The following is a 20,493-nucleotide window of genomic DNA, read 5'->3' as shown; positions in this document are numbered from 1 at the left end:
TCTCGATGTGAAAGGGGCTATACAATTTTGTTGTTGTTGTTGCTGTATTTTCAGAGATGCCATCCTTTTGGATGACATTAAACTGAGGTACCATCTGCCTGCTCAGGTGGACATTAAAGATCTCATGGCTCATTTCAAAAGAGAAGGGAGTCTGTCCCGCTGTCCCTGGCCAACCCTCTCCCAGACAAAAAAAAATCATTCATTTCACAGCTGTTTGTGAGACATTGCTGCGCACAAATTGGCTGCTGCACTTGTCCACCAGTACAGTCATTAAACTTAATAGAAAATTCAGCGAAGCTCTTTGCGACATCTTGATGTGATAAGACACTATATCAAATGAAAATATAATACGCATTATTATTATTATTATAATACGTGTAAATTCTTATTAGATTACTGCCAGCAGCATAATAGCACAATCGTCCAGTAAATTTACATTGCCAAATTATTCCAGCAAATGATCCATGGCTGTTTCCCGAGTCGATCGTATGAAGTCAATAGGGAGCTGAAACATAATGTGCAATGTTAGTTTATTTGGATCTCGAGCTATGCTCACATGTGCATGACCTGAACCGGATGAATTAAATGGGTCTGTGATTAAACTGTCTGAAGCAATCTGCAGATCGCAGTCTGTTGTGAGAACAAAGCAAGAAAATGGCAATTGTAAGAAATTAAAAACTGTAATTTACAAGTGACTCACCGATTGTGGTTTGACGCAGTCAGTTCAGAATAAAAGGTCATATTTAGCTTCTGGCTGTTCCTTTCCTTTCCCTTGCACTGCCGCAGCAATCTTTAACATACAAAGTGAATGACATAGGTTAAGAAATTAAAAGTCTGTTACTGTCATTTTATTCTGCAAATTACAATTGTATAATTTAGAATTACCGACACTGAGTCAGCAGTGTAATGAGTTTCTCCATGGACCTAATGTATCATAATGAGCCGAAAGGTCAACAGTAATTGCTTAAGAAACGTGATTTGTGAAAGCCATGTACTCATCAAATTATTATTTACGTTATGATAAGTACTGGTAACTGAAGACGTTTTGGAGAGCTGGACTAGATTGGCAATGCTAGTGTTAAAATACTTTCATGTATTCGCAAAGAACAAGATCTGCAGTCAGATCATTATTTACATGACCACAAGGGAAATAAAGATCTATGAAATGCTATCCTCAGCGTTCATTTCACGTAGGAACTTCAGCTCAGCTGGTGCAAATGATGGGAAAGCTTTTTGGGATTTGTCAGCCTCATAAATAATGCTGTGCTCCTGTTAGATCCTTGTAACTTTACAGAACAACAGCAAGGAGGTAAGCTTTATATGTGTTTCTGTGATTAGACTGAACAGTAGTTGATTATTGTAAAGCAACCACCTCCAATGCAGTGGCTGATGTTAGCACTCTGTCCTTAACTTTTAGAACCGGGTTGGAACCCAATCCAGATTTATAGAAAAATAACTTGCAATTAAATAGTGCATTTCACATCATGAATAGATGAAATATCCTCTCTCTACTCTATGGGTTCAATATAAAGCTCTTGTTTCTGAGTCAGATTTTGTGGCTTTGAGCCCCATGTTGGAACCTTGAACTCACATAGTTTAGGCTGACCCTTTAATTCAGTGCTGGGGGAGTACTTGTCTGTTGGAGGTGCCATCCTTCGAATAAGACATTGAACTGTTCAGGTGGATGTTAAAGATTGCATGATACTATTTAAAAAGAGAAGGGAGTTTGTCCAATTTTCCTGGCAAGCAATCTCCCAGAGAGGGAAAAAATTGGTCATTCATTTCATGGATGTTTGTGGGACATTGCTGTGTGTAAATTGGCCGCTGTCTTTGTCCACAAATATACAGTCACTACACTTTACAGGAAACTTTACAGGTAACTCTGTGAAGATACCTGAGTCATTTGGACTTGCTGGGGGAGCTGTGCTCAGCCAGATCTGATATACGCAGAAACCCATCCCCATGCTTAAGAGTGTCCAAACCAGACTGAGAGTTCCACATGTGTATGTTATCTAAACATGGAAATTTCCTTGTACTGGAATGGTATGTACACTCTGTCTCTGGAGGGATGTAGCTGCTTGCTGAATTCTGGAGAGTATTTGGCACAGGTTGGTGAGAGGCTGGGTGGGGGTCCCGGAGTGTGCTTTGCGATTATTGCTGACATTAAACAGCAGTATTCCAGTCAATAACTTGATAATTCAATGATTGATAATGAAATCATGCCCTCGGTTCCACCATTGGTGGCCACACATTTATCCACTACACCCCAAAATTCTGGAACACGCTCCCTCAATCCCTCCACCTTGCCCTCTCCTTCCCCATCTTCAGGTCGTCCCTGAAGATCTTCCTCTTCGACCGTGCTTACGTTCACCTCCTCATTCCCTCTGGCTCAGGGTCGTGCTCCACCACTGTCAAGAACTCTGGGACTGTAGCCTGCATTAGGGGCGGTGTATAAATACAAATTGTTGTTGTTGAATACCAGAAGACAAAACTATAGAAATGTATTGACCAATGTACTGTTCAGTTATTAGAACTTTAAGAGGTATTGATCTTTGGTCTCAGTTGGTTGTTTCATTGCCCTGTGTGAAACCATACAGACCAACCAGGGTGAATTCTGATCTGTCCTCAGTTAGCTGATCTCAGACAGGTTGACTGTAGGGGGCATACAATTAGCCTCAGAGCCAGGAAGAAAAAAACAGACAAACTTCCCACTAATAGCTATCAAAACTACGTGCTGCTGGAAAATGCCTACGTGTGAACATCTGGTAAGAACGATCAAGCTTGTCTGTAATAACTTCCATTCTCCCCCAATTGAAAGTCTGCCAACAGTCATTGTCTCGACTCATATATGAATGATGGCGACTATTAACAGAGGGCAGCCAGTGCATGTGAAACTGCGTCAGCGAGGGTTACTGCCTTCGGGAAAGGAGGGGAGACGTTTAGAAAGAAGCAAAGAAATTATCATATTTTGATTAATAAATGTGTTGATTAATTATGCAAGATTTAATTACTCAAAATATTTATTAAATCAAAATATAATAATTATCATATCTTCCTCTGGCTATTTACCTATTTTTACCACCATAGATGGTCGAGCCTACAGTCTTTCCGCCCCCAACTTCTGGAAATCCATCCTGGAGTTCGCTTCACCCCTTCCCTTGCCTGCCTCCTTCAAGATCCATCTCAAAACCTTCCTCTTTAACCGTGCCTTCGGTCAACTTCCTACCCCCAAACCTCTTGCTCCCTATTTCTCTTGAATTTCAACCCCCAGCTCAGGTGCTTAACTGTCCAGTGCCTTGGGACGTCCTCCTAATGTCAAAGTCGCAATATAAAGGCAATTTAGCGTTGATGTTTGCTCTATCTGTGGTCTGTAAATTGTTCCATCTTTATGCAATGTGTCAAATATTCGATCATTCAAAATATTAATTGCCAGAAGAACACAGAGAGAGGACCTACTGGTCTGTTCTGCATATAAAATTTATTAATTTTACATTCAGCTATTCTTGGTAGCGTTGAAAATGTGGTACTTGAAGAACAGAAGTTAATATTATAATAATCCTTATATTTGATGTAGTGCCTGAGTTGCTCCATTAGTAGTAATCTCTGGTTTCAACCCCAATAACTTGGTGATGAATATTCTATAAAAAGTACAATTCTTCCAAGGTCTGTTTATTATAATCTGTAGAATTCAACTCTGTCAGCATATTTAGTGCGTAATGGTCTCTTCCTGACAGTATTATTATTAAACAATGCTATTGCTGACATACATTTGCAGTTTTTATATTGATAAAATGAAGTTAAGAATATTGTAACATTCAGTATCTTGGATTATCACGTTTTCCATTTTACCCCAAATCAGTTGACAGTGAACCGATTCAGAAATGTATCAGTACTGATTTTATACAGTCTGCCTTGACTGCACAAAATGAAGGAATGGGGTTTAGTTTCAACTGGCTTAATTTCAGCAGATACATCAGAAATTCCCATCTGCATTGCTTGAGTGAGTGTCCAGATTAATACCGATTCCTCCATAGTTGTGACATTTTGCAACTATTTTACAAAACTGAAGTGAAACCTCTGTATCTACAACAACAGGGAGTGACTAACATATTTTCACATGTGTAAGCAAACCTCAGAAGTTTTCTATCCAATTCAAATTAATCGATACATTCCAACATGTTGTTTCACCCTTTTCGCCACACTTCTCAGCTCAAATACAGTGTTATCCCAGTCTGTTCCCTGTCGGTCTGCTGCACACAGACATGTTGTTTTGTAAGTGGTGCAATGATCCCTCATTTCCTTAAGCTCTGGGTTTGCGTCACGGCCTTGTGAATTGATGCCACGGATATTTGGTAGTCTGTTGATGCAGCACAGATTTGAATACAGTAATTCCATCCAGATTCTGTTTGAGTCTGTTCATTTTCGGACATACTGGTGAAGTGAAAAGCTATTCGTCAGCACTTGAGGTGTTATTGCTCAGATAGTAAATTATTTCACTCACCATGGTGTAATTGTCTGAAGTGCCTGAATGTCCCTATTTTGGAAAATCACCTTATAAATCACCTGAATGTTCCAATAACATTATGTCTGAATTACATCTAATCGCAAATGTGCTGCAAGCCATTCACTTCAACTCAGCTCAAATATTTCATATTTATAACATGTTATGGATTCAGTTCTACAAATAATCTTTTTGCAAAATAATTCTTTAACCTCTATTTTGTGGCATAAACGTAAACAGAGCAACTTCTTTTCTCCCTCTCCCCATGGTGTTTCTGCGTCTATATCATTCTACTAAATATTGCCAAATATTTAAAATAGTTTTCTGTTTTTGCTCGCAGTCAGCTTGACACTTACAAATATTTACATGCCATTTATAATAATAACATCAATTCATCTGCTGCAGAATAATCTTTCGGCAGCAGTGACAAAGTACAGAGCCTTCTATGTCAAAACAATCAAGAAGTCCTCCAACGATATATATATATATACACACATATATACTGTATATAAATATATCCACATAAGGCAGTCAGGAACAAACACTTTTCCATATAAGCACATGATGTAACCGGGGAAAAGTTTCCTTCAGTTGTAATGTCAGCTAACTGGTCTAACTTGAGAAGTAAAAAACAGTTTTTTAAAAAAACCTTTCTTCAACTTTATTTTACGTATCCTTAAAGGTACAGTATGGCTTCGTTCTGAAATCACTCTTTAGTAAGAAATGCTCTGGGTTATAATAAGTCATCTTTAACGTACAGATCTCCAAATTTGCATAATGTAGAAATTGCTTTGAAGACATAAAGCAAAGTGCTACTTAAAATGGTGTTCTGCTTAGCTGCAATCACACTTAAGCTTTAGAATCGGAAAATTCTCTTGCAGCTACAGAAACAATGTCCCTTTTGTTGGTCTTTAGGGTGGTTTCAATATCTCTAAACTCAAACCCACATCACTTTGTCTTGCACATTTCAGCATTTTCAGAAAGTTGAGGTATTTAGGAAAAATGTGGTGAAGGAATGTGACAGCAAAGCAGATGTTGGGCTGTTCCAATTTCTGCACAGCTTTTTGGGTTCTTTTATTACCCACTGTTAAAATAACTTTTTTTTAGAGTAATAGTATAGTGCACTCACATTGAATGCTAGTTTAGACATGAGAAGTTATTTTGCAATCCAGGGTCACCTGAAATTTACCTTTTTCTAAGCAAAGGAGATCATGAGGAGAATTAGGCCATTCCATGCAGGTGGAATGACCTACCCGGCCCAGCTCTGTATTATAGTTACTTTCTGTATGTGGAGTCTGTAGCATATTGGTTAAAGCACTTACCTGGCAAATGAGAGGACCCGGATTTGATTCCTAGACCGGGCGAAACCTTAGGCAAGTTTCCTCGCTCCACAAGTCTCTGTTTGCTTAGCATTAAGTAGTAACCCAGTTGTTAGTCAATTGGCAGGTTGCTTTTCTGGGGGTAATAATCCCTTCAAAATAAATAAATAATAATGATAATTTGGTCACTCAATCCACAACTGTTTGTGAGACACTGCTGTGTGCAATTGACTGCCCATTTCACCCACAAAATATAGTCAAGTCACTCTACAGAATATTCTGTCAAGCACTTTGAGAAGTCTCAACAAGATGATAAGGCACTATAATAAATGCAAGGATATTATTATTATTATTATTTCCTAATCTGAAAGGGTTGATAAAGGAGAAAAAAATGCTCCTTTTTTAATAATTGCCAAACCCTTTCAGGCTTTGAAGCCTTATCCCATAGGTTTCAACTGTTCGGACCTTGATATCTGAGAGCCCTTGGTATCTTGGCATCTCACAGTCCTCCGCCTTGCCCCCCCCCACTGGCTTCAAAGCCCTCCCCCTTAAGATATATCTTTTTAACCTTGCTTTTGGTCACATCCCTACCGCCCCAGGCTCTGCTGCGTGAAACTACTAAACTCATAACTTCCAGAACTCCCTGCCTCAATCCGTCCGCTTCGCCCATTCCTTGTCTTTAAGTTCCACTTAAAGGCAAAATCTTCAACAAATTTTTAACTTTTTTATGGTCACTTCCCTCTTCCCCTTCTCCGGCATCCAACTCGGCCACAATGCAGCACTCCAAGCCGATATCCTGTGTGTAGGTGCTATGTAAATGCAAGTTGTTGCTGTTGAAGCGCTTTAATAATCTATTTAACAATCTAGACGTCTCAAAGCTCTTCACAGAATTCACAGAATATACAGTAAAGTGAATTGACTGTATATTTTGTGGGCAAAACAAAATGGTGGTAGCCAATTGTGCACAGCAGTGTTCCACAAACAGACGTGGATTGAGTGACCAAATTATTATTGATATTATTTGAGACATCATTCAGACATGAAAGACACTATGTAACTGTAAATAGTTGTTGATATAGTTTCTTTTACTCTGCATCGTAATCAGCTTGTGCCAGAACAAGTGTAACAAATTGTCTCACCCTTCAATGCAAGGTTTACCATTCTGCTAATAATCATAATAATAAGAGAATATTACCATGCAATTGTCCCTTACTGAATACATTTTAATTTGACTGTTTCCAGTGACCCTTGAATCATCAGGTAAAATAGTTATTGGATATGACTATAAACAATTGGATATAAACTGTTTTAAGTGGTAATTTAAGGTGCATTATAGAGATGACATTATATACAAGGGAGCAATTTACTTTATTAAATATTATTATTAAATATTTACTTCTTTAACATTATTGTAAAATGATTTAATCAGTACTTTAATTTTTTAAAAAAATAATAATGCAAAGATGTTTTGGTCAGAATTTCTTCTTTACATCCACAACATTTGTGTCAGTTCACAGATTCAAAGACAGTGATGCACATTTATATGCATCACATTTATATGCCAGTGATGCTGAACTTTTACAATAAAGACATTTCTGAAGTATCAAAGGTGTGCTATGAAGGTTGCAATTTTGAAACTTCAGTCACTGCTGAAGGCTTTTATCTGTGGCAACAGCTTTTAATATTTCAAACTTCAGCTCATCTTTTAAGTCAAATAAGACAGAGATTTTCTGACTTTAAACAACTCTGGAACACTATCCCTCAATCTCTCCACCTTGCTCCCTCCTTCCCCATCTTCAGGTCACGCCTGAAGACCTTCGTTTTCGACCGTGCTTACAGTACCACCCCACTGGCTCAGCGATGTGATCCGCGACCGTCAAGAGCTCTGGGAAGCTACCCTGTGTGAGGGGAGCTGTATGAATGGAAGTTGTTATTGCTGTTGTTGAATCCAGTTCAGGAAAAAGTATATATGTAATGAGATAATCTGCCAGCGATTCTAGTGTTGTTTGTGTATCATCAGTAATATAGAGACGATTACTAAAGGTATAAAGAAATATTTTTCTGTATCCTGGTATTTCAAGTCAAGTAAATTTCTGATGCAGTGCATTTCTTTGCATTGTAATCAGCTAGAGCCAGAACAAGTGTAGCAAATTGTCTCACCCTTCAAACTGCAATATACAGAGTATTTTTGTTTTTGTGAGTTATTTTCAAATGTTCCCAATCCTTTTTGGAAACTCCATTGTGCCATTCACCTTCTTGAGACTACACCAATGCAATTGAGTGATATCTGAAAGGAGGGGGTGTCAGCCTGGCTCAGTTGGCAGCACGCCTTATAAGATTGGTCACTTCATCACTGTATGTAGGACATTGCTGTATGTAAATTGCCTGCCTCATTCATCTGCGAATACACAGTCACGAGAATTTACAGGAAATCCTGTGTAGTGCTTTGAGATGTTTTGATAACGTGATAAGGCGCTATATCAAATGCAAGCATTATTTCCTGAATATCCATTATTCAATATATAGGGAGAGTCTCAAGCAGTTTAAAACTATAAGCAAAATACTGAGAAACGATGAATGACATCAAATTGCTTGGATGTATCAATTATTTAAAAACTACAGAATTGGTGGAGTGGGTTTGCTTAATTTTCCCCCTTTTTCTTCTATTTGTGACCATTTCATCCACAAAATATACAGTCAATTCACTTTACAGCATATTCTGTGAAGCGCTATATCAAATGCAAGGATTATTATTATTGAAAGCAGTTTTCACTGCAAGAAAGAGTACTTTCTTGCAGTGAGGTCTAATAGTGCTCAGATTTGGGCCAATTGATTGTTGCATTCCATATTTTAATGTACTGAAGGTATCCCCTAGACATTGCCCGCCATGATATTATCACTCATTGTGAGAGGGAAAATTATTTAGCCTTTCCGAAGAGCAGTTTAAGAACAAGAAAGTAGAATCAGAAAGACTTCAGAAGCAAAGAAAAAGGATGCGAATGAAGGAGACTTGAAAACTCTTGTTTGTGAGGATCACAACCTATTATTTTTCCTTTTCCCTATTGTTTGTCTCTCCAGACTAATGCACTAAATATAGGCAGGATTCTGACTTGCTTCTTGGCAACCATCAACTCTTGCTCTTGACCTAACTCCTAGGAGGTTTGCAGGAACGTTCAGGTCACCACTTGCTCTGCAGTTTCACCTCTTCTTTTAGAGAAAAGTGTCTAATTTACACTCTCCAAAAAATCAACACAGAGGTAGCCTGCGAATGCAAACTCATGTCTCACAAGCTATTGCTTACACAGATTCTTTAGCATACATTGCATCAGTGCTGTCCAAGAGGGAAAAGCACAACAAGAGTGCAGTTGAAAGATAACATACTATAATAAACACATGTTTTGATCATTGGGGTTCAATTAATTGGGAATTTTTTTTAAAAAGCTGACTTATTCTTGTCAGGTTATACAATGCTCTGGTCAGAACGCACCCTGAGTACTGCATACAGTTCTGGTCACATAAGTACAGAGGAAAGCAATGAGGATGATCCTCGATATTAGAGGAATAAACTATGAACAATGACCAGACAAACTAGGACGCTTCAGTCTTGAGAGAAGACAACTCAAAGGGGAGCTCATAGAGGTGTATAAAATTTTAAAATGAATTGTAAAAGCAATCTACTTTAGATCGGGACAGTAGAACAAGAGGGCATAGGTTTACAGATGTAAAGGACAATTTCAGGATAGATATCAGGAAGGTTTTCTTTACACAGAGGGTAATCAACAAATGGAATGGGTTGCCAGAAAAGGTGGTAGAGGCCAGGACATTAGACTCAATTAAAAAGCAGCTTGATGCAGTTATGGGGGGACTGAAGGGATGAGATTGGATGGTCTGATGGGCCTCCTTCATCCAGACAATCTTGCAATCTATGAATGTTTTGCATAAACATTGCCATTCAATGCAGACTCTGAAGTCCATCAAAATACCTGTATAGTTGTTCGATATTTATGTTTTCATGAGGAAACTAACTGATTTTGCTACTTCTTTTTCATTAACAAAACAATATGAAGGTGTTTACTAATAATCATCAAAATTTTAAATACTGTATCCAGTAAAACAATATTTGTAAATAAGGGAAATGTGATAATTCTGTGACCTCAGTGTCTAAGTGGCCCTGTGAATGGACCAAATAAATAAATAAAAAATTATCAGTGAGGGCAGATTTTGAAGTATTTTCTTCATACATAGTGTTTTTTTAATGGATTGAAACCAGACAGCATTTTGCATTTAGTCATACTCTAGCTGTTTATTGTAAGTGTCCAGAAAATGCTGGTTTTAATCACTAATCACTAAAGATTATCAGTGCAAATTTTGCAACTGGAATTCCACCTACGTCAAAACAACCATGTAGCTGCTTTGAAGTCGAAAAAATACAAATACCTCAACCATGTTCAAACATGTGTTAGCTTGTGGTTGCATACATACAACCTACAGTTTGAAAACAAGATCAATAAGTTATCTTTTTACACAAAGTTCAGTTCAACATTTTTTAAAATCTCATTTGTACATTAATCATCATTCATTTATCCTGGATCAGCAAAATTCAATTCAATTGTAAAGATCCAACAGGCATGAAAAATGCCTGCCGTTGAATAATCAACTCTTAAGAGTGCAGTGCTGGGGAGAGCACTGCAATGTCAGAGATGGATTCCTTCAGATGAGATGTGAAATCAAGGTCCAGTCTGCTTGTTCAGGTGGATGTTAATGATCCCATTGCACTATTCAAAAAGAAAAGGGAATTGCTCATGGTTTTGTGGACAACAGTGCTCCAGATAGAATAAGTCATTCACTTTATGATTGTTTGTGGGCATTGCTGTGTGCTAATTGGTGGCATCATTTGCCTTAAAAAAAGTAAAATGTGAAGCACTTAAGAGGCATCTCAACGACATAATAAGTCACTGTATCAAATGCAAAGATTATTATTATATTTCATTACCTCTTCGTATTTGACTTCAAGTCTATGAAATTACATTTTAAAAAAATTTCACATCTCAAAATGGACAGTGGAATCCAAAAAAGTGAAAATATTTAATATAATAATCCTTGCATTTGATATAGTGCCTTATCATGTCTTCTAGTCGTCTCAAAGCGCTTCACAGAATATATTGTAAAGTGAATTGATTGTGTACATATTTTGTGGGCAAAACGCAGCAGCCAATAAGCACACATCAGTGTCCTACAAACAGTTGTGGATTCAGTGACCAAATTTTTTTTAAAAAAGGGATTTTTACCCACAGAAAAGCAATCTGCCTATCGACTAATAACTGGATTTCTACTTACTGCTAGGTAAACAGAGGCGTGTGGAGTAAGGAAACTTGCTCAATGTTTCATCCTACCGGGAATCAAATCCAGGTCCTCTCGCTTGCAAGGCGAGTGCTCTAACCACTAAGCTACAGAACTGTAATTTAAGAATGTTAGAAAATAAATTTTGGAATAAAAAAATTGAAACAAAACAGGAAATATTGAATAGAACAAATATTGGACAATAAGGTGGAGGATCAATAATATTTTCCACTTATTTAGAGAGCTAGTTTTAAACAATCTGAGACACTACCCGTGTGAAGGCCGCAATATAATTGCAGGTTGTCATTTAGATTTAGCACTTCGAGACATCCTCTCGACGTGAAAGGTGCAATATAAATGTAAATTTGTATTGTGGCAAACAGCTATTTCTCTGTTCGGAGTAGGTTTATTACTAAATGATTTCCACCCCATATTATGTATCAGGCGCCTGAAATCTAGTCAACTATCTGGCATTCTCAGGGTTAACAATCCCTTGAGGATTTGTCCACACATTAGCCCAGGGGCTAACCAGCCATTCAGGTGTGGAGAAAATGCTGAGAGTCGACCAATAAAATAACTAAGAGTGAAATTTCTGAGGTTCTTCCAAACCCGTCTCTTTTTTTTGGTGTGTGGAGGGAGAGAGAGAGAGAGAGAGAACTGACCTTGTGCAATGTCTGTAATGATTTACCAATGCACTGTATATATATGAAGCAACATGACATAAGAACAGTACACATATGTTTAAGCAATGTTAACACAACCGAGTGCAAATAAGTGAAGTGTCTGCCTGCCTTCAGCTGTTGCTTGAACTCTCACTCCAAGTGAGATGTGATTTACCTCGAACGTGCCTTGAACACGCCTACATTTTTCCCCATTTAATTTTCATTCTTATCCTCTTCCCCCCCCCCCCCCACACCCCCTCAAAAAAAATTACACCTCTTTTTTTTTGAAATATCGCATGTTGAATGCTGCAAAAACAAAATAAAACTTGGAATATCATCCAGGGAAGGGAGACAAGGAGATGGTTTTTGCAAATTTCATCATTTGAATACCTTGAATTTGTTTGCATCGCTGTGCAAAGCAACAAACGTACGTTTTATATACAGATATCATAAATAAATCAAATATTATTTGCAAATGCATAACACTGTCTGATGGAAATCCCAAGCACAGGGTCCAGAGTCTTCAGTCAATCTATCCTCTTTGAGCAGCAGAAAGGGTATGGGGGGGAATCCTCTCTCCCACCTCCTTTTTCACTATCTCTCTATCTTTCTCTCTTCCTTTATCCCCCCCCCTCCCCACCCTTTATTTCTCCATCTCCTCCCCTTTTTTTCTCTCTCTCTCTCTCTCTCTCTTTTATCTTTCCCTTTCTTTCCTTCTCTCCCCGCCTCGTCCTCCCTTTATCTTTCCCCTTCTCTCTCCCTCTCTCTCTCTCTCTCTCTCACACCCCCGCCCTCTCTTCCTGCCTTTCTTTCTCTCTTTCTCTCTCTCACTCACTCACCACCTTTCTCTCTCTCTCTCTCTCTCTCCCCCCTCCGCGCCTCAACCAATCTTTACCAGCGGAAGTGCGGCGGAGCCCCGCCCCCTCGGCCCTGATTGACGTGCCGCTGCCCTCAGACAGTCGCCGGGGCGCGAGCTGTTGTGATCGCTATGGGTGGGCGCTCCTCGCGCTCCCCCCCTCCCCTCCCCCCTCCCCTCAGCTAAACAGTCAGCAGGTTAGGTTGAATGGGATAACGATGGAGAGGGTCTGAGACGGGAGTGAAGAGAAGCGAAGAGGGTACCGCCGAGTCCCCCCCTCCCTCCCTCCCGGGGCACAGCCCCTCACACACCACCGCTTCCCTCTCACACAACACCCCCCCCCGCCTCCCTGTAACCACTGCGGCTGCAGCAGCGGCACCTCCTCCTCCTCCTCCTCCTTCACTCGTTCACAACAGGGCCTTTCACACCCCCCCCCACCCCCTCCCCCCTGAGCTCGAGAGACAGACAGACAGACAGAGCGAAGAAAAGAGAGGCACTATATTCCTCCCTCTCTCCCTCTGTACCTGACTCTCATTGCTCCCCCTCTCTCTCTCTCCCTCTCTCTCTCTCTCCGTTATCTCCGGATGGTGTTTGGCGGCGGCGGCGGTTGACAGCGACGCGCTCGCTCGCTCCTCGCTGGGACTTGCGTCCGAATGGGCAGCGGTGAGTGCGGGGGGAGAGGGGGAGGGCAGTGTGTGTGTGGGGGAGTGTGTGTGTGTGTGTGGGGGGAGGGCAGTGTGTGTGTGTGTGTGTGTGGGGGGAGGGCAGTGTGTGTGTGTGTGTGTGTGTGGGGGGAGGGCAGTGTGTGTGGGTGTGTGTGGGAGTGTGTGTGGGGACTGGTGTCAGGTTGTCGGCTGTGGAGGTGAAGGGGATGAGGGAACCGCCGTGTACGCTGCGGAGGGGAAGGAGGGGGGAGTCGGTGGGAGGTTTAAATCGCCGATTTGGGCTATGACTGGAGGTTGGTGTGTTGGTTGTTGGGGGGGACTGGTGTGGGGGGGGACTGGTGTGGGGTGTGTGTGGGGTGTGGGGTGTGTGTGTGTGGGGTGGGGGGGGGACTGGTGTGGGGTGTGTGTGGGGTGTGTGTGTGTGGGGTGGGGGGGGACTGGTGTGGGGTGTGTGTGTGTGTGGGGTGTGTGGTGTGTGTGTGGGGTGGGGGGGACTGGTGTGGGGTGTGTGTGTGTGGGGTGTGTGTGTGGGGGGGGGGGGGTGGAGATTGGTGTGGGGTGTGTATGTGGGGGTGGGTGTGTGGTGGTGGGGGGTGTGGGGTGGGGGGGGGACTGGTGGGGGTGTGGGGGGTGTGTGTGTGTTGGACGACGACTGGTGTGGGTTGTGATTTTGAGGGCTTTTAATTTCTGGGAGAGGTGTTTAAACTGCAGTGAGTTGTATTGGAGGCCGTGCGGAGGAGAGAGAGAGAGAGAGAAAGCTGTTTTTTTTGTTGACTCCATGTATTTATTTATATATACACATATATATATATATATATTTATTTTTGGGGGACGACCCAGGGGAGGGTGGTGATGGATTTTTTTTCACACACAAACACAAGCTCATTGGGGACTCGGCTGATTCTCAGCTGCAAAAACAAAAGAAGTTCATCTGTGACATGTTCTTCCCTTCCTCTCCTCCTCTCCTCTCCTCTCTCCTCCTCTCCTCTCTCCTCTCCTCCTCCTCAAGACCTTAACTGTCATTTTATTGCTTTCTCGTTCGGGGCCTAAAAGTGCCGCCGCCACCGCCTTCGAGCAGCAATACATGTCCTGAGAGGGAGGGAGAGGGGGTGGAGAGAGAGAGAGAGAGAGAGTGGTGGTGGTGGGGCTGTGGCCGCCGGTGATGGTTACCTTCCCGGCTTGTGTCTGGGCTCGGGGGGGGGGGGGGGGGGGTATTTTCTCGAGATCCCCTTCTGCTTGTGCTGTGTAAACTTTTAGAATCGACCCCACACACCCCTAAACACACCCGCCCCCCCACACCCCACGCCCCCCTACACACACACCCCTAAACACACCCCTAAACACACCCCCACACACCCACACACCCCTACACACACACCCCTAAACACCCCACACACACACCCCCACACACCCCTACACACACACCCCTACACACACACTCCTACACACACACTCCTACACACACCCTATACACCCCCCCCCACACACACACCCCTACCCACACACCCCCCACACACCCCTACACACACACACCCCCCCCACACCCCTACACACACACACCCCCACACACCCCTACCCACACACTCACCCCTACCCACACACTCACCCCTACACACACACTCACCCCTACACACACACTCACCCCTACACACACACTCACCCCCAGCTAACAGTATTGGGGCCAAAAGAGCAAGAGGCTGTGGGTTACAAGGGTGGTCGTGTGTGTGTGTGTGTGTGTGTGTGTGTGTGGGGGGGGGGGGGGGGGGGGATGATGGAGAACGTTTTTTCCTGTATGTGATTGTAAACATTGCGCCCTTTTGGTCCGGAGGCAGAGAGAGTCCCCTAAAGATACTGCGGCGTGAAATCCGAGACCGTCCCCTTTCAACATATCGCTGCCGTACAGTTCAGAAATGTTTCAGCCTCACCGTTTGCTGCAGTTATTTAACATATGAGAAGGGTGTGTGTGTGTGTGGGGGGGGGGGAGTGTTGTGGAGGTGAATAATGGCCAAGCTGTTGGTGATCTGATTGAGCTGTCAAATCACGTAATTGTATTTCGGTAAGGTTTTAGCAGAAAATCAGGTCAGAAATTTGATTTTATATATATATATATATATATACACACACACGACAGGGTGACCAAATTATTTTTTCAGCTACCCTATTATCTAAACTAAAATCATAATTTCTTTACGGCTTGTTAGACATTGTTATGGTATCACGACGTTTTGGTCACCCTGTGTGTGTGTGTGTGTATATGTCTACATAATAGATAATACATGTATGATATAATCAGTTGAAATGTTATCAGTCAGATATTTTATTGGTTACGGAATCTTGGGTGTTCCCTGTCCCATTGCTTGTTGCTAACGACAGGTCTGTAATTGTATACTAACATGAATGAGATGCAAACTCAAATGCAAACTATATTTGCATTTTATTTTAAACTTAAATCCATCTGTTGTTTGTCTCAGTTTTCAGGCCTGGTGACTCATTTAACCGAGGAGGAATGACTACATAAATTGACAGCAACTTCCTGCCACAGTCATGCAGGTTACAGAAGAACTTCGCAATCTGCAGCTCTGATTTCTTTTAGAGAATGAGAAAAAGATGTTATCCGTCTTAAAGGATCTAATCTAGAGCAAATATAAACTTGGGGAAAAAAACTAATTTTCACAGAACCTGAAGCTACCTGACCAGAGACGACAGTAATAATCATGGCTTCTGTTTGGAAACGACTGCAACGTGTGGGGAAGCATGCGTCCAAGTTCCAGTTTGTGGCTTCATACCAAGAATTAATGGTAGAATGCACAAAGAAATGGTAAGTATAATAAACTTACTGTTGTATTAGATTGTAAGTGGTAATGTTGGCAAGAAGCCACCCTTTCTTGCCACTAACGATGTGATTTATTCTCTGCAAAGAGCTTACTCGCAGGATGGGAACTGGGCGGGGTTGAGAAATATCAACACAGTTGTGCAGTGAGGACTGGAAGGATCCAACCCTTTTGTTCGCTTTTTTCGGAATCATCAGTGAGCTTCATATTTGACAGTGTTTCAGAATATTAGCAGATTGGTACCGATCATCTTGCAGCTTTTTGATAATGAATTTTATTTGCAATTATGTACTGACAAGTATACTATGTCGATCTTTTCTACTGGAGACGGATTGGTACAGTTTGTTGCTTCAATTGACATATCTGCAGTTATTTGCAATAGTTGTAATACCATAATTACTATTTATTGAATGTCTCTTTCATGCATTTAATTATTATGAATTATTATTTTTGATGCGCTTTAAGATGTCTAGAAGACGTGATAGGGTGCTATATCAAATGAAAGGATTATTATTGCGTACCTCGAGACCTCTGAGTTATTTTTGTCTTGGGAACTTGCATCTGTATTTGGTCTATCAGCTTCTAGCAGCAGAAATGAGAAGTAAACACAGATGACAGACGGAATAGTAATATATAGCATCATAACAACTGGACAGATGATGCAGTATACTCTTCATCCTGCTTTTAATGTGCGTATTCTCTTTGAAGGTTATTTTAGACTTTGTAGATCAGGCAATGGTTTCTCCTGGCCAAATAGAAACCTTTGCTTGGAATCTTTTTCAGGAATTAGTGACTTGAAAAAGGAAAATAAGAAAGAAGATCCAAGTATGGTTGCTGCTTTTAACTGGTTGGAGTATTGACGATGCTTTATGTATTCTTTTTAAAAAGCTACTCATCGCCCAAAGATCCTTGTCCTTACTTTTAAAACCTCCACAGTCTTGTCTCACCCTACCTTTATGACCTTCTAAAACCTTACCAACTGCCCTTTCCCTCCACCCTGAAAACACTGGCCTGCTTCATGTCCCCCACCCTGTCCCTTCCACTACCTGTGGTTGTGCTTTTAGCCTTTTTACCCCACTCTCTGGTAAACCATCCACCACCTTGCCCCTTCCCTCGCCTCTTTCAAAGTCCATCTCAAGGTACTTCTCAACTCACCGCTCTTGTATCCAATCCTGAGCTCGGGTGCAAACCCTTGATTATCCAGCATTCTGATGTGAAAGGTGCTATATAATTGAAATGATGCCAAGAAATTTGATGTTAAATAGTTTTGATGAGCATTTGAATGTCTTCTGTGCTGGAATAGTAATCTCAACCAATCAATTCTGTGTCCATTTTCCTACATAAAATTTATTGGAATATGGAAAGTACTTTATATAATTGCTATTTGTATATGCAAGTGTCTTTATGCATGGGTAGCAAGTATTTCAGGCATTTTTTTTAAAAAGCACAACTGCACATTTTAAGATTTCGGAAAACATTTGCAGAAATACAAACTGTCTGTGGGAATGTGCATTCCATTAAAGTCATCTCTTTAAGATCTTCCTTAAATCAACAATAAGCCTGGCTACAAATAGTAACTAAAACATTTTCTTATAATAATAATAATAATAATAATAATCTTTGCATTTGATTTAGCGCTTTTCATGTCTTCTTGACATCTCAAAGTGCTTCACAGTGTAAAGTGAAGTAAAGTGACTGTAAAGTGAATTGACCGTATATTTGTGGGCGAAATTTGTTCCTTGCTTCCTCATCCATGTAAGCACTTTCCAATATTATAAACCTCGTCCTTGATGGGATTATTCCAAGGAGTACCATTTCTAATGTAATCCTTCCGTGAGCATCTCATTTAGACACACCTGCCACTGCAGTAAAGCTTATACAGAACTGAGAACCAAGTTTCAATGGATCTATCATGTATTAGTTTAAAAACTCAAGTGTTTAAATTCTAGTGTGGAATCTCTGTTCTCACCAGGAAGTAGGAGCTATGTGATTATTGAATTGTATAATACAATATAAACGCATATGTGTACACTATAAGAGTATAAACCATGGCAGTGAGTGTGTAAAGAGGCGTAACACTGGGAGCTTGTTTAATGCTCTAAGCTAAAGGGAAACATGAGGGGTTTGCATAAGTCTTTGAATCTTGATAATGCACTACCACCTTGAGCCTGCTCACATAGATCTACTTCTTTTATAATCCCTCAACGGACGCTACTAAAATCTTACCAGTACGTCCGCTCCTTCCGCTCGGTGGGCACTGGGCAGGCAGGGCACGTGCCCTGCCTGCCCACCACAGTTCGGGTGCAAACCCTAGATTGTCCAGTGCTTAGGAAGGTCTCTCCACGTGAATGGAGCCATATAAATGCAGTTGTTGTTTATAAGCATTATAATCACTCTTCTGTTTTAAGCACATTTTTTGGTCTCTGTTTTTGGCAAATTGTACGCTGCAGCTGTATCCCACAACAGGAAGAGGGCTGTTTTACAATGTGTTGGTAATGTGAGCAACTGACGTTTTGCTGAAAAATATTTTAGTTATAACACCTGTACTATATAGAGAGAATAGAAGATGCTTGGCAGCAATTATCAGACTGTTATTTGGCCATCAATTTCAAATGTCCTAATTCAGGATATCAACGCGAAAACAGCTCGATACTCAAGAAGAGATGACACTTGAAATTAAAAAAATATATATGTACTGTGTCCCATAGGAATCAATTTTAGGGGTAGTAGCGTTGACTGGGTGTTCCACATCAAGAATGCACACTGACATTGTGAAGGATGAATGCTGTATTTGTGGTACAATTTGTGCAAGTATATTGTGAAGTAATTTGCAGCTTAAATTAGGAAACTTATATTGTCAAGAAGAAGCCAGAATGATAAGAGGAAGAATAGCTATGTATAAATGCTTACAATGCAAAGTACACTAAGGTACCCTGCCAGTACTAAGTAATTTAAAGGATGGGCATTTTAACTTGGCAATCCAAAATGATAATGTCTTTTGGAATAAATGTAGCCTATTGGCTGAAGAATGCATAGGCGGCAGAATTCATCCTCACCATCAACGGCAGTGGTGGAATATTTTCATTTGGGGAGGGTGTAAACATACCTCTCTGCCCCCTTCAATGTTTTTATTGGGGCCTCTGCTTCTGCCGCCACTGGAATAATGTAGTGTTTGTGCACATGCTTACTCTTTGGTTCAGAACTGAATCTTTACTGGCTGTCATCTTTTGCCAGGATGCCTGAGGTTATAAATGTTGAATCCTGATGGCTGTGATTCTTATGATCTATCATTCTCATTGGGGAAGACTACACACCTTATAAAACTGAAATGCTGCAGTGGTGCAGAATATAGTACAGCCCCATAATGTAATGAGATCTTAACGACGTCTTAGTCCTTCGAGGTATTGTACATTGTAGTGGTAAAGTTACTTTTATTGTACAAGTCCCAGTTTAGCAAAATTACTCAAGGAGGGGTTTAACAAGTCACCAATTTCCTCAAATGTGGAAAAGGACAATTCCACATGTATTCTTTTACAGGCTTCTATTTAAGATTTAATGTTCTCTCTAACTGCCAACCCATCTATTGCATTTATTGTACTGGCATGGAATTTCTTGATAAACTGCTGTGCATTATTTATCAAAAATACAATATTAGATATAAGAATATTCTGTGTAATATGCTTCAAAAATGTGGAGCATTTTGCATTTGAAATCCAGCTGCTGCCATGTCACAAAGGTTCCAAAATCAAAAAAAATTAACTGTTTTAAGCTGCTCCCGTGAGATTTAAAGCCAACCATCTAATCGCTAGTCTTGTGATCTCTTCCAGTTGTTTGTTAGTCTCTCAAATACACCTGTATTTTCCTACAAGAGAAAATGCTTACTTGCTGCCAGTCTGACTAGTATAATAAATTATGCTCGGAAAGAATGATTACTTATCAGGATGAGCAACGTTCAAACATTTTCACTCCTATTTAAGAAAATTAAAGGTAGATCAGAAATTTATAATTCGTTAAACCTACAAAGTTAAATCAGACCTGAATATTCTCTTAAGCATGTTAAGATTCAAAAATGTGTTTCTGAGTGTTCCCTGCAGCACTAAAATAATGTGATAAATTGCAAGATTGTTTTTATTTTAAGTGTGCAATAGTGGTTAGTGTCTAACTGTAGGGAATGTAGCTTGTCTTGTCCTTTTAAAACTTGAGAGGTATTTGGCAGAATGGGCTTAACTTACACTAACTGCTAAAATAACATTCTTTTTCATTTTTTTTTGCTTTACTTGTTTTTAAATCACTTCATGCCCTGGCACCTTCCTACCTCT

At 40.7% G+C, this 20,493-nt stretch overlaps 1 protein-coding gene across 8 annotated transcripts in view; it reads left to right on the top strand.

The window, feature by feature from the left end:
* The window catches only part of ehbp1 (EH domain binding protein 1), a 230,184-nt gene that overhangs the window by 12,174 nt on the left and 197,517 nt on the right, over positions 1-20,493 (top strand). For 4 of the 8 annotated variants that reach the window (XM_042333428.1, XM_042333427.1, XM_042333426.1 and 1 more), the window contains exons 1-2: positions 13,265-13,341; positions 15,815-16,161. In XM_042333428.1, coding sequence (XP_042189362.1) covers positions 16,058-16,161 — 104 coding nt within the window. In that variant the 5' untranslated portion in view covers positions 13,265-13,341; positions 15,815-16,057. Of the gene's footprint in view, positions 1-12,790; positions 12,938-13,264; positions 13,342-13,512; positions 13,637-15,322; positions 15,400-15,814; positions 16,162-20,493 lie in introns of those variants that run through there. The other 4 variants (XM_042333422.1, XM_042333423.1, XM_042333425.1 and 1 more) reach the window with 4 other exon arrangements.

Source organism: Callorhinchus milii, unplaced genomic scaffold (assembly GCF_018977255.1).
Source record: "Callorhinchus milii isolate IMCB2004 unplaced genomic scaffold, IMCB_Cmil_1.0 Scaffold3, whole genome shotgun sequence".
NCBI classification, from domain to species: Eukaryota; Metazoa; Chordata; class Chondrichthyes; order Chimaeriformes; family Callorhinchidae; genus Callorhinchus; species Callorhinchus milii.
This window is presented reverse-complemented; position numbering and strand designations above follow the sequence as displayed.